Source organism: Perca fluviatilis, chromosome 6 (assembly GCF_010015445.1).
Source record: "Perca fluviatilis chromosome 6, GENO_Pfluv_1.0, whole genome shotgun sequence".
In the NCBI taxonomy this organism is placed as follows: Eukaryota; Metazoa; Chordata; class Actinopteri; order Perciformes; family Percidae; genus Perca; species Perca fluviatilis.
Genome location: NC_053117.1, coordinates 22,570,537 through 22,585,601, shown reverse-complemented (window position 1 = coordinate 22,585,601; position 15,065 = coordinate 22,570,537). Strand labels below are relative to the sequence as shown.

General features: G+C 38.0%; 1 protein-coding gene across 5 annotated transcripts in view; it reads right to left on the bottom strand.

Annotated features, from left to right (window-relative positions):
* The window catches only part of grid2 (glutamate receptor, ionotropic, delta 2), a 631,716-nt gene that overhangs the window by 169,149 nt on the left and 447,502 nt on the right, over window positions 1-15,065 (bottom strand). For all 5 annotated transcript variants that reach the window (XM_039803350.1, XM_039803353.1, XM_039803352.1 and 2 more), the window contains 2 exons: window positions 6,783-6,956; window positions 847-1,008 (listed from right to left, as the gene is read on the bottom strand). In XM_039803350.1, coding sequence (XP_039659284.1) covers window positions 847-1,008; window positions 6,783-6,956 — 336 coding nt within the window. The remainder of the gene's footprint in view (window positions 1-846; window positions 1,009-6,782; window positions 6,957-15,065) is intronic.

The following is a 15,065-nucleotide window of genomic DNA, read 5'->3' as shown; positions in this document are numbered from 1 at the left end:
GTATTTGTGTTGAACCTTCTCGGCCACCGTAGATTGAGATATCAACAACAAATATAAATCAGGGAATGGGGAGGATTTATAGTGTAGTTGGTTGTATAGTGTAAATCAGATTGTATTGGTCGCTTATAGTGTTTCTTTTAGTTTTTTCAAAAGGACTCATTGTTGCATACCTCTGTTTGTATACAATAGTGAGTGTGTGCTGGTTCAGCATTTGCCGTAGTCTGATTACCTTTTTGTCTAATAAATGTTTAGGAACACACTATATGAGCCATGGAGATGAATTGGTAAAGGTTTGTATACTATAAGTTTTGTCTAAGTAGATTTTTGTCAATCTAAGGTAATTATGGAGAATCTAGTCTTTCATACATGTTCACTCTATGCCCGAGATTCTGTGTTCATGAAGATAATCGGGGCAGTTACTGGGTTTTATTACCTGTCCACAACAGTCACCAGTTAAAGAAGGCTGACAAAGTAAGGAAACACATAACAGACAACATGTTGACAATTGAGCACAACTGTAGGCCTACCTTGTCAGGATGTTTTCTGAGAGTATTGTAATACGCATGGATGTGTGTCACCATATGTGTCCATGTACCCATACATATCTGGATAATTCTATTGAGCAGACCTTTTTATATTAGCCCATGTTCTGCATTTCAGGGTACATACACGTATAGTGTGTGTGTGTGTTTGTGTGTGTGTGTGTGTGTGTGTGTGTGTGTGTGTGTGTGTGTGTGTGTGTGTGTGTGTGTGTGTGTGTGTGTGTTAAAGCAACCACCTCACTGTGGTTGAATACCTTCCTGCAAGACTGGAACAGTGTGTGTGTTTTCTTCTGCATTCCACTACCTTTTTGACAGTATCCAGCATGCTCTTGCCTCCCTGCCACGGTTTGGAGTTCTTCCTGATGCAGCTCAGACTGGCCATGCTGTGCCACTTCCTATCCTCCAGCTTTCTATGGAAGGTGTTGGCCAGCAGCAACACCGTATCATAGATGTAGCGGTTGGTAATCTAAAGAGAAAGAAATAACAGAAAGGCATAGAGACAAAAAGAAAATGAGACAATTACAGAATAAATGCAGACATTTTACTGTATGTATTGTACTGTACCGATCTGGTAACACTTTATAATAACTACACACTATGAAGCATTAAGTATCATTGAATACTTAATTCATCATTTATAAAGCATTGTTCTTACATTATTACACTTTAGTATTGTATTCATAAACAATTATCCATGTTTTATTCCTGATTAATAAGCTCATCTATAATGTGTTTAATAATTGTATTTTCATACTTTATGAATGATGGATTCACCATTTCTAAATTAGGTTTAACATGAATTACAAACCAGTTATTTAGGAGTTGTCAATGGTTCACAATATCATTAAGAAAGTGTAAGTAAATGATTACCAAACAATTTAGATGTACATTTATACATGTATTAACACATATAATGATTTAGACATGCACTAATAGTCAGTTAGATTGTTAATATATGTTTTATAAACACTTACTAATACTGCAATTCATGATTAATTCAGGTAGTTATAAAGCATTTACTAGTTGTTAGTTAAGTATTTTGTGTGACCTCATCTAAAGTAAGAACCATCTATGCCTCACAAAGCATTTATAAATGAGATTGAAAGGCACTTTCTCAAGGATGTTTTGAACCATTAATAACTCGTAAATAACTGGTTTGTAAATTATGTAATAATTCATTTAGAAATGGTAAATCATCAATCATAAAGTATGAAGGTACATTATTTAAACACATTATATATGAGGTTACACACACACACGGAAATTAATCTCATAATTTCTACTGACATGCCTGTTAATTATAAAGCTTGTTCTGCATATTTGCCATTAAAGCAAACATTTATATTTGCCTTTATAAAATAAATAATAATAATAATAATAATAATAATAATAATAATAATAATAATAATAATAATGCTATTATTAATATGTATATGTTAATATTTTCTTCCCATGCTCTTGATTGGAGTAAGGTCATTAACAGAGTATGAAAAACCCTGTTATCAAGAAGTCACTTTAGCTTTTGGCAGGTACAATATTTTTTCACATTTGTTTTGGCATTTCCACTCTGTTCAGGTTTCCAGACAGTAACCACTGATGCAGATGTTATACAGTATTTACAAAGCCAAAAACAAATGTCAGTGTTGTGGTTACAGTCGCAGGATTAAATAAATCTATGGAGAAAGGGTTATTAGAAACATTTCACACATTACATTCTAATCAAGATTTTGCAATTACTCCCAATAACCATGGAACCAAAAATGCAATACATCGTAAATTATTGAAGTTGGAGTTTAAGGTCTGGCAACATTAAACTTTTTGGATATTTTTTAAACAACAGAGATGTAGACTCAAACAGTTGAATTTAATTCCAGGCTAAAAGATTAATTCAGTACACACGCACAGTACACTCAACAATGTCTGAGCGGGGTAGCTTGTTCAGTCTATCACTTTCCTTTCAACATGCTATTCTAAAATGTAAGTGAACCAACTGGCAATGTAAGCTTTTCCATTACACTTTGAGAGATGATAAGCTGACAAAATGCTCCTTGTATGTCAAATAGTAGACAGACAGGACAAAAGAAAAACCAGCATCAAGTTTATCTTACATCTAACTTTTCTCTCACTTTCTTTCGAAGTATCCTTGCTCTCACAGTTTTGTCTCAGTCTTTCACTTGCTCTCTTTGTCCGTCTATCAATCTGTCTCACTGTCTCTGTGCCTATTGCTTTTTCTCCGAAAATTAAAGTGAAAAACTACTGCTCTATAGGGAGCTTTAATGATCAGTGGGTTCTGCACTCCAAGCAAGCGTGTGTGTGTGTGTGTGTGTGTGTGTGTGTGTGTGTGTGTGTGTGTGTGTGGTCAGCCTAAGTTGATGTGCTTCAGTGCAGTGTGAAATTGGGCTTCTGGGCCACTCTCTGACCGCTGAGCTGATCGGCTTCCTCTGTGTGTGTCTCTTTCTCTCTCTCTCGCTCTCTCTTTCTCTCTCTCTCACTCTCTCTCTGAGTCTTTCTATCCCCTCCTTCATTTCCTCTCACACATTCAACCACCCACCCACCCACCCACCCACTCATTCACTCACTCACTCACTCACTCATACACAGAGGATTTTAAACTGCACCATTTGTACAGGGTGTTTGAATTGTGCATGAACAGCAATGGTTTTTTTGCTCTCACTCTCAAAAACACATTGTCCTTGGCTGAAATGAGTTACACTCACATGCACACACATACGTAAACACATGCGCGTCCTCCTTGCCCCTCCACAGTAGACTGAACACATAAGATTGGATTCTACCCAACAAATAATGAAAATGTTGAAAGGGCTTGATTCTTAATGATAGCTATTTACATTTGAGAAGAACTTGATTCATTTTAGGACACAAGGCAAGATTTAATTGCGTGCATTATTGAACGCTTCAGGGCCTCCAGGAGTTAACAATGTCTATTTTGCAAACGGCAAGGCTCAAACCAACTCTAGGCTTTAATCAACCTTTTAGATAGAATTTAAAAAAAAAACATGCACATATTTAGCTGGTTTTTAACCCTAGGCATTTTCTTGTTTAGTTTTTTCATATTATTCTATTTAATTTGATTAAAAAACAAATAAACATGTCCATTCACTGATTACAGTGGGTGAAAGCCTAGAACGAAACAGTCTTGAAAGGAAGACATCCACATCAACATTAAGACCATATTTCTGTTTTTAAAGTATTTCTAACTTTCACCAAATGTGTTCCCCCAGGGTCTTATGCCTCCACATAAATCAACAGCACATTAATTCAATTTCATATTTTTGTTTTGACACATAAATAAGAGTGTGTTCCCTTTTCTTCACTCTATTTGATGGAAGCTTGATGAATTACATACACAAAAAAGGGGCAATAATTGCGCACATATTGCCACCCTGGGGGACATATTAGTAAAGTAAAGAAAATGTGAAGTGTTGAGAAAAGAAAATGTCACAGAGTTTTCAATGACCATACTGTCAGCTAAATGGTGTGGTTTGAGATAAACACATATAGTGGGGTGAGCCAGCTTTTTCCTAAATGATTAATGTTCCAGGTAAAAAAAACTCACAGGCACAAGCTGAAGCTATGTCAAATCAGCAAGCCTGGTGTAATGGGAAGCTTTCGGATTGGGAGACATGTTGAAATGTCAAACTAAACACTGGGAGCGGTTTAAAAGACAGAATGTCACAGAGCAGCTTTTAAATGCATAACTAGTTTGGGACTTTGACTTTTGAAATATTTGAAATGAAAACCCAGAGAGCAGTGTGTCAACAAACATTTGAGAGTATTTGTGCGCATGTACAGAATTTTTAAACATGTGTACAACACATCAGTACTTTTGAATGCATGATGGTTCTCTCACTGTTATTGCCAAAGTTAAGCGTTGTCTTTTTTGTCTCTGTATGTCAAGGTTTTGTGTTGCATGTTCAACAACAATTAAACGTACGTATAGTACAGGATCGGAGGTGTCAAGTAACGAAGTACAAATACTTTGTTACCTTACTTAAGTAGAAATTTTATAATTTACTGGAGTAATTATTTTACAGCAGACTTTTTACTTCTACTCCTTACATTTTCACGCAATTATCTGTAATTTCTACTCCTCGTTACTCCTATTTCAGTTCGGCTTGTTTTCATTCCGGCTTGTCGTCAAAAAAACCTATCCAGATAAATCGCTCCATCCAGATAGAGTGAATTTGATTGTGGTTGGATGAGAAGTATAAACATATACCATTCCGACACCCTATTGGTTTGTACGTGATCCATCGCACCTGCACATGACACAAATCACGTCACACCCCAGCAAGGAAATAGCAGACGTATGTAGCCTAGTACGAAGATGTCCATGGCAGAGACTACATCCCTGGCCGTACCTGGAATAATGTTTCTAAATGGTTGGATGCAAAAACGACTCCTCTCGAATGCGCTGCAAGCTCTGCGCACCCAAGTGCCACAAGCTAATTGTTTCCAAAACTCGCCGTCTAATTTGACAAAGCATATTGATATTACTTTTATACTTTAAGTAGTTTTAAAACCAGTACTTTTACACTTTCACTTGAGTAAAAAGCTTGAGTTGATACTTCAACTTCTACAGAAGTCTTTTTAAACCCTAGTATCTATACTTCTACCTGGGTAATGAATGTGACACCTCTGTACAGGATAGGAATAAGAAATTCACTCTGGCTCATATAAAGATTTGTGTTTTTTACAGTGCACTCTATCACTCACTACTTTGAATCAATCTTCCTTCACTATTCATCTGTTTCTGTCGTCATGCACTGCAGTCTGTCTGTTTTTTTTATATTTCACAAACTGTCAGCTGGTGGAAAAGGCAGAGACGGAGGCTCAACAAGCCAACGTGCACTTAACGGTATGTGGACAAGCGAGGTAGAGAGTGACTGAAGAGAGAAGAGCGCCTGGCGGCATTAAAACAAAGCAGTAAATCAGAGAAATAAAACGTTTTGGCCGATTTATCACTCAAAATGCAACTGTAGCAAGCCTCTCACTATCGCTAACGTTATCCAAATTCATATTTAGAAAAAACAAATAATATATCCAGCTACAAAAAAAACGGAAAGTCGAAAGTTAGACAGAAGTACAAAGAGTCGATGGCTATGAAGATGATATACCGTCCCGTCTCGTCTCATTGGTGTCTTTCTTTGGTCTGAACTTGCTACTGTACTGCACACACAGTGAGTGATTGCTTGGTTACAGAGTGAAATTGTAAGTTGTTAACTTTACTTTACGTTTACTTGAGGTAAAGATAAAGGGATATTTTAGTTGGCTATGGTAAACAATAGTCTAGCTAAAGTGAATGCGTGAAATACAAGAAATAACTAACCTAGTTAGCTATCCAAAGTTCTCTATTCTTCGCCATTAATATAGCATGCTATCTCTATAGTATTAACAGTCCCCACAGAATGTTGTCAATGAAAACTAAATTTCCTAGTTAGTTAATTAGTCAGTCTGCAGCAATGGTTCTCAAAGTGGGGTCCAGGGATCCCCAGGGGTCCTTGTTTTCACTATAATTCCATCCATAATTAACACAATGTTTCATAGATTCATTCATAGACTTTCTGTAATAAAACATCTAAAAGCAAAAATCCTATCAAATGGGGACCCTTGGACAAAATCTAATCAAATGGGGGTCTGTGGTCTAGTTTCTGTCAGTATAGGGGTCCTTGATGTCAAAAAGTTTGAGAACCACTGGTCTACAGGGCTAAGAAAGTGTGGGGTGTTTAGTTTTCTTCTAACAACAGGCATTTGTTGGCAGGTCTAGGCACTAAGGCATAGCCTAGACTAAATTATTTTATGATATTTATTATATATGCTATATTCTGACCAACTTAACTTTCTGCATTCATTTGCTGTAATGAAATAAATAGGTGTCTAGATACATGAACATACATACATAAATATACATACATATCAGTCCCTCCAGGAATTTGCGATGTTGTGATCGCAACAATTCACGGAAATTCAACCAATCACCCTGGTTTTTACAAGTAAGTAAAAAAAAGCCACAGCCTAATTTGTATGTCAAAAAAGTCTTATGGCACAACTCTATCTTATAGCCGCTAAATACACACATGCTACTTACATTTTTGTGTGGCTTACAGCTTACAGTACTTTAATTATGACACTTTTGAGTATAAAACCGGTATCCTGATTTAATTACAGTATATTTTTTAAATTAAAGAAATAAAAAGACAAACCACCAAAACAACTCACCTCTAGCTGGTGAGACTTGGGATTTTTAGGGTCACATAGCGAAGTGTTAATCCTGTGGTTGTGTTTGACACAGCGCTGAGTTGTGTTCTGGGGCATAGGGAACGTCTGGCGCACCAACGTCAGCCGACCGATCGACTTCATGACTAACTCCTGCAAGTCATAGTCTGAGATCTCCTGAGAGGGGGGAAAGAGGAGAAAGATGGTGGTGGGGAAAGGTGGAGGAAGGATCAGGGTTCAGGAAAGGAGAGAGTGGGGAATAAATAACGGAGAGAAGAGAAAATCAACAACTCCATCACTTCATTTATTGTTGCAGATGACGTATGTCAATGTGCAACATTTTTGACAAGAAATATACAACAAACAGTAACCAAAACAAAAACTTGGAGGGATAACACTTACAGTCCCTGTAAAACGTAATGTTTCTAATGTTATATATGCTCTACTTTTCCCATTACTCACCACACTGAGCAGTGAAAAACACATTGTCTACACCATCTGCAAAAATAGTTTTCAATACCAAAGGTCCGGGTCAGCAGATGGAAGGAGGGAGAGAGGAGAGTGAAAAGCAGGTCCGTGTGTGTCTGAGTGTTTGCTGTGTGCATACATGTGTGTTTGCACACTGCATGTCCTTGCAAAACCTTGGGGGAAGAATCATTGCTAATTTTAGCCCTAGGACACAATCTCTCTTCCTCTTTCAATCCTTGGATCTCCATCCATCCTCCGCAAGCGCATAGGGTCATGGGTTGACGAGATGAGAACTGACGTTTATCATCCCTGGTGGCGGTAACACCGCCACCAACCGAGACAGCCTTTGCTGTCTTTGCATATGTGTGTGCTGATTATCTGTTTGTGTGTGCACAACCCAGTGTTTGTAAACCTGTGTGTATGTGTGCATATGTTTTTAGGAGATTGTTTTTAAGCCTTCTGATCACGCAAAACCATTTTGATTCCATTTCATTTGCACATGGCAGCCCGCACGACAGGATGGATGGGACTCTGCCTGCAGACCATGCACATAAATAAATAAGCCATCACACACACACACTTGATAACTGCGAGGGGTAATATTATAGGTACCAGTGGTTCATTGACTAATCTCAATGGCTTTCATTTGAATGTAATTAATGTTCATTGAGGCTGGATCAACGGTGATTAGAGGTAGTTTTATACATGCTTCATTGGTATAGCTATACTCATCTAAATTAATTAGGCTGATATATGCTCTCGCTCGATAGGCACAAATATGCATTTTCTTCTGAAATTAAATTGATGCTGTTTTCAATATTTAAAATAAAATATGTCGGATTTGAGACTCAAAGGTGCACATTCACGGTTATTTCAAAGATTGTGCTTCTACACTTGTTTTCCTCTGCTGTCAAATTCAATACGATTTTCTTAAATACAGTAAGTGAACTGGGAGGGCTGGATCTACAATTAATTTTAATAAAAAAAATAAAAAGACAAAACAGAAGAAAGGGGTATTTATGCCATGAAGAAGAGCTGAAATAATTTAACAGGTTTAACCTTGTATGAATGCCCTGTTCTCTGAAGTATCTACTTTCTAAACAGTACAAGTAAGGAGTCAATTTGCTGGCTTTTGAGGGTAAAACATGGCAAAAATACCAAACAGTTGCTTACATAAAACCCCTGAAGGGAACTGAATTACAAAGCCAACAGAAGAAAATGCAGGACAGAGAGAAAACGCTGAAAATTGCTAAAAAGGCAGATCTGTGGGCCAAAAGAGAATTAAGATTCACAGCGGGCAGTCAAGGGCATGCAAAGAAACATCGGCAGGCAAGAATTATCCAGAGTGCCACACTCAAAGGATCAAACTCAAACTCAACGCACCAATGCACAGGAATACAAAAACGTACACACACACACAGACACACCAAAACTTAAAAGGGAAAGATAATTTTGAGATTTGTCCTCTCAACAGGCGTTTGTCCATCTTTTTTCCTTTGTCACGTTCTGTTTGCCTCTTCGTCTCTGTCTCTCTGAGGACAAACTTAACAGACTTCACCCAGTGTGACTTTCAGTGGTGGCATGCTCTAAAAGCTGTTAGCCTTTTAACAGACTAAATGAATGTGACAAGTACACACACACACACACACACACACACACTCATTTCAAATCACACATGCTCTCATCGCTTGCCACAATGGTCCTGGGAGAAAGAAGGTAGCCTACTGGTGTAGAGTTGACATTCACCTTATATTATTAAACTGCTCTTTTTTTCATGTTTCACTTCTACCATAACTTGCTTCAGGCCCCTTACTGTCAATCTTTCATGAGCTTCTTCAATCAAAACATTAAAATAAGACCAAAATACATAGCATGTGAACTCCCTGGTTTAGTTTGGTTTTGAATAGTCTGGTTTATAAAAACTAAACCAAATAATTGTTTTGACCTTTAAAACAAGCATGGGATAATTATGGCTGATTGACTTATTACAGTAACAGATTGAGAAAATCTGCCAACTCACCAGTATATCCACTTCAACATATAAGACACATTGGACTCCCCAGAAGAGATACGTCTCTAAAGTCATTCCTACTCCCTATTGCACGTTCTGTCAACCTGAACAAACTGGAACTTTCCTGTATATGGTCTGGGAGTGTGAACAGGTGCATGAGTTCTGGAATAAAACAACATCAATAATATCTGATGTGATAGGATGTCGAATTCCTACTGACCCGATTGTTTTGTTACTTAATAACGACTCTAAATTGCACCTGCTTAGAAGAAATTTGGCTAGCCGGCTCAACTGCAACCAAGAAAATGATAGCCCAACGCTGGCTCCCCCCTCACTCGCTTTGTATAAAATTTTCTAGACATAGTTATGCTTGAGCTCTTAACAGCAAGGATTAACAAAGCCAGATCATCAACTATCAGCCTATGGGAAAGCGCAGCAGCACAAATATCAGACTTAATGACCTCAACAGCACAAGAACTAGAAGAGAGTGATTAGGCAAGGTGTGTTTCTGTTTGTTTGTTTGTTTTGTTTTCCTCAAGACCGCAGAGGGTGGGGGTGGGAGAGGGTTTTTGTTCTTGTTCAAAGCAAATGTAGCATTAATGGTAATCCATTATCATTAATCAAAGTCCCCCTTTAAACTCAACGTTCAGATACAAAATCATTCAGTCCTAAGGATGGTTTAGTGGCCTCCAAATCTGTGCACCAAGTCCAACTACCTGTTACCAGAAGCTTTGGGTAAGTTGTAACCCCCAAAACTCCCTGCAGCTCATATTTGGAGTGAATGAATCATTAGTTGTTTACTACGTAAACTTGAAGTTTTGCTCTGCAGGCAGCTTCATCAACCTCAACCCATCACCTCTCTCCTCTTCCCTCTATTCCCCCGTGAGCACCAAATCCTTGTCTTTAGTTTTTTACTTGAAGAATCAAAAGCAAAAACACATCGCTCATTCTCAATTCTTCTTAGCACTTCTTCCCTGACCCCTATACTTTGTCCTTCCTTTCTCCCCTAAAGCTCTCCCTCCCCCTTTGTCTCCCCTGGAGACACCAAATCCTTCCTTCTCTCTTCATATATGTAGATGAGTGGAAAAAGCCAGTTATATTTATTCTTCAATCCTTCCTGCTGTCCCTACTCCTCTTCTCACCCTTACAGCTCCTCCCTGTTCTCCCCTTTCTATTAGAACACCAAATACCTCTGGTTTGCTCGTATTCAGAGGTTCAAAGTTGTTAAAAACAAAACAAAAAATAAATCTGGAAAAAAACATTTTGTTGCAGACCCCATATGTCTCTCTACATTTGAGCCTTTTTTGTCATCCTCTCATTTCTGTGCTTTTCTCCCCAATGGTTTAGAACTTTCGTCAATGTTCTTAAAAACAAAAACATGGCAAAGGAAAAGGTGACTCTGGGCTTGGTGATCTTTATCTAAAGTATTATGGGTTCAAATACTTGCTATGTCTTTCAATCATCAAATACTAATACAGATAGAGATGAGGGTTAGAGCAAAGATAGGTATAGCAAGATGGTGGGGAAGACAAAATGCAATAGTGTAAACACATGAAATGTTAACTACAAGTTAACGGGGGAGAACCATCGACACAAGTGCAATGAGTGAGACAGTACATTATACAGTAATGGCAATGGATCACTATGGACTATGTAGAAAAAGTTAAATTAATCTTGCATGGCTGTAAAGAAACAGCTTTCCAAATGAACAGCGAGAGCAAACGGAAGACAAAAATGAGAGCAAAATGTTTCTAATTTAGATCACTGGACCATGCAGAGAAATCTGGTAGTGTCACACTTGCCTTGAACAAGACACACAAAAAAATATCCAACAGCTCCAGGAGAGCCGCTGAGCAACAACAGTAGTCTTAGATGGCTGCAGTCACACTGGGCAACTTCCAACTGTGCACAGAGTTGCACATAGTTGCAGCATATTACTCCTGTATTAAAAGAACTACACTGGTTGCCGGTTTTCTACAGGATAAATTTTAAGATACTTTTATTTGTTTTTAAAGCACTACATGGCACTGCTCCTACATATATAGCCAATCTAATCCAGGTGAATAAACCAAAGAGAGCACTTCGCTCCGAGTCATTAAATCTCTTGGTAGTCCCGCGGACATACAGGAAAATGAGAGGGGATCGCTCTTTTGCGGCCGTTGCTCCCAGGCTGTGGAATAGTTTACCTCATTATATCAGGGAATGTTCCTCTCTTATAGAGTTTAAACGACATTTGAAAGCTTACTTTTTCACTCTGGCTTTTGATCATTTATGAGTGCTGTGTTAATGGTGTGATAGGATTTTAGTAGTGTTTAGTAGTGGCAAGATCCAGAATTTAAATGTCTTGATGATTGTGTTATTTTATCTCTTGTACAGCACTGTGGTCAACTTCTGTTGTATTAATATTTGCTTTATAAATAAATTGAACATTGAACACAGAGTGTGCACAACTGTTAACTCGCGTCCCCCTCCCCCCTGCAAGCACTGTAGCTGTAAATAAGAATGTTTTTCAAATTAGCTGAGACTGCAGCCAAAAATAACTGTCACTTTCTACCTTTAACATGTTTCCAAGAACAATATATGACATTGACCACCATATATTTTTGGAGTTTGAACAATGGGTTTCTTTAACCAAAGATTTGTAGAATGTTCATAAATATAATCCTTCAATCATATTCAAAGCATGAACACCCCCAAAATTTCAGTTACATGGCTTTCATAGAATATCGTGCAGTGAAATGTTAAGAGCCAAAATTACAGAAAAGCCTAATCTCATCTCATTACTATGCACTTGTTCCCTTGAGAGACAAAAAGGCAGAAATGACTGGAGAAAAAGAGAATAATGAAAAATAAAGAGTGTGAACGACAAAAGAGAATATCAAGAATAATAGCATGACAGAAAATGAAAGACCATGAAGAGATTTGGAACGAGTAAGGTCAATAGTGGAGTTATTCTCTGAACTTAAGAGAATGAAGGAGAAAAAGAGAAGCCATGAGAGTTTCTGCTCCTCCTCATCGTCATCCCTTCAGCCTAAACAGAAAGAAGGAGATAGGGAGAGGAAGGATGATCAATTATGAACTGTGAACTCCCCCTCAGTGGAGCTGTCTGACTGTTGGCTGTAGATAAAGCAGAGTTATGACAACCATACAGTACCCCCTCATCCATAATAAACCACAGGGAGGGAGAGCACTTTTACACATAGGAATATTCATTCTCCAAAGAACCAATCCTAGAGGACATTACGTATGACAAAATATTGCAGCTGCTCATCCATTTTAAACACTCCGCTAGAGGACTTCACATAGCCCATGGTGGAAATATTGTGTCGACATCCAAACAGTCTGTGACTTAATTTCAATATTTATAAGCAGAATTAGGACATTTGTAACATTAAAAAGAGGGGTATGGGGCTTTTCTTTAAATTTTTTGAGGGCATTATGAATTATTAGTAGTCTAAATTGAAAAGAAAGATGCAAATGGGAGAGATACAGATAGGAAAAGACAGAGCACCATCAAGCATGGCTGCCTCATGAATGCCTTACCCGCCTTAGCATAAACATAAACTTGTAATCTGACTTTTTGCACTTTTTTCTATAACTATCCCATTGTTCAATTTCTCCAGAACCACGGCTAGTTTGCAATGATGTTAATACATATTTTTAGCTACTAGCAAATTAGAATGAAAAACACAGTTATGGAAACTAGCCAGCCAGATGAGACAGTTCAGGAGGAAAGTGAGACTTAAAAGAGACTTGAAAGTCCGAGACTTAATTCAGAGAAGGGTGAGCAATTATACAAGTTATTGAAATATTGAGGAATAGCCTAACATGTAAAAATAAACTTAATCAGGGTACCCCCCAGGATTCATCAAGTTAAATTTAAGACTTTTTAAGACCTTTGTAATACCACCTAGAAATTATAATGGAAAATTAGTGTGGATTTTAAGCCTGAGTAAGTAATGTCACCTGAATTTAATAAAACATTTTATTATAATACTCAACAATCATTTTTAGTTCACAAAAGCTATGTCAGGTGTGTTTGTACTATAAAGTGTTTGTTGCATGAAGTGCTCTTATGCTATGAAACTTGAAAACACAAAATAAATAGGATGATTAAAAATTAAACGTGCATTATGAGGTGTCACAATTAGTTCCACCTTGACTAGATGAGATAATATATAATGTAATCCAATATGCCAATGTAAATGCCAATTGCTTCAGTGATTGTGTCATCCCGTTCTGCTTTTGCATCTGAAGGCTGCCTGAAAGCAGCGTTATTATGGAACCCACGTATGGATGTATAATAATAACAACGGCTCAACATGGTCTTTTATCATAAATCCTTGGACCTGGTGAGCAAGCTCTGGCCCTAAACATCCAAGCTCGGGCGCAAATCAATCAGTTCTCGCACCATGCTACTAAACAGTTAACGTTAGCTCATCGGTTACGTGCGAGTCAGTCTAGTGCTAATGAAACGGTGGATCAGCCAACGTTAGCAATGGAGAGAGGGTTGTGTATAAGAGACGACGACGTTGTCGGCGGTGCTCCACCTTTGTAGGGTATGTTTGAAACGCAGCCAACATGCCAAAATGCTTTGACGGCATCACCCAGATGTGCCAATCACCAGGGTGAGAAAAAAAACAGCCGCAGCCCAACTCTCTATCCCGCGTTATTATGGAACCCACACAACTTCTAGGAGGGACCAGCCCTTCAATAGCATTCATACGCTTCAACTGGCCAGGCATCGATGCTTACACAAGGTAAAGGAACCCAAATTGTTCAGGTCCTAACCCCAACCAATCGGACTGCTTCGTAAGGGAGGACTTGCCTAGAAGTTCTGTGGGTTCCATTATACCACACCACGCACATTCCACGGTCAAGAGCGTAAAGAAAAACACTGACGTAAACAGTACCTGTACTGATGATAACATCCAAGTCATAAACAGAGAAAATTGTAAAGTCACACACACAAAGCGTTTATATATGAAATTAAGGGAATGTATTTACTCCTACGAAAGGACAAGAAATCATTTAAGACCTTTGTAAACAAAATGTAATACTTTGTGAACAAAATTTAAGACTTTTAAGGCCTTATTTTTAGAATATTGAAAGTAAGACCCCGCGCGGGTACCCTGTTAATTCTTTTTTTGTTCTTTGTCATATGTAACAGTCAGCACATGAAGCACAATACAAGTGGCTTTGACCCAGCTTATTATAGCTGGCTCATTAACACGCCTGATGGGATGTTGTGTGTACTCTGCAGAAAACACAATCTCTCACATCATGTTCATTTCATAAAGCAGCCATTCTAAAAGTCCATGCAAAAACTGTGTACACCCCACACGTTTCTCAGCCTTTGCAACCTTTGAAAACCCTGACTCCTTTAAGATCTCTTTCCTCCGTACCTCTCTCCTCTCCTTCCTTCACTTCTGTTTTTTTCTTCTACCTCCATCTCATTTTCCTTCTCCTTTTCATGGCCTATGTATTCATCTCTATTTGTCTCTCCTCCATTAAAACTATTTTGGCAAAAAATAATCTACAGTCCTGGCCACAAATATTAATGTGAAAGCAGTTTATCAGTGACTAGCTATCTAATTTTAGTTGGCTAAATTAGCACATTTTGTTTTGCATGTTTGCATGAGCAGCTCATTAAGTTATCACACATGCAGCCCATATCTCTACTTTGCAACTTAGATAGCATTTGAAACAAATATGTGTTTGGTAATGAAATATGGGTGGAGGTATGTAAATGCCAACTGGAATGTCTACATTTTCAGAAAGTGCATGTGTACAGACAACATAAGAAC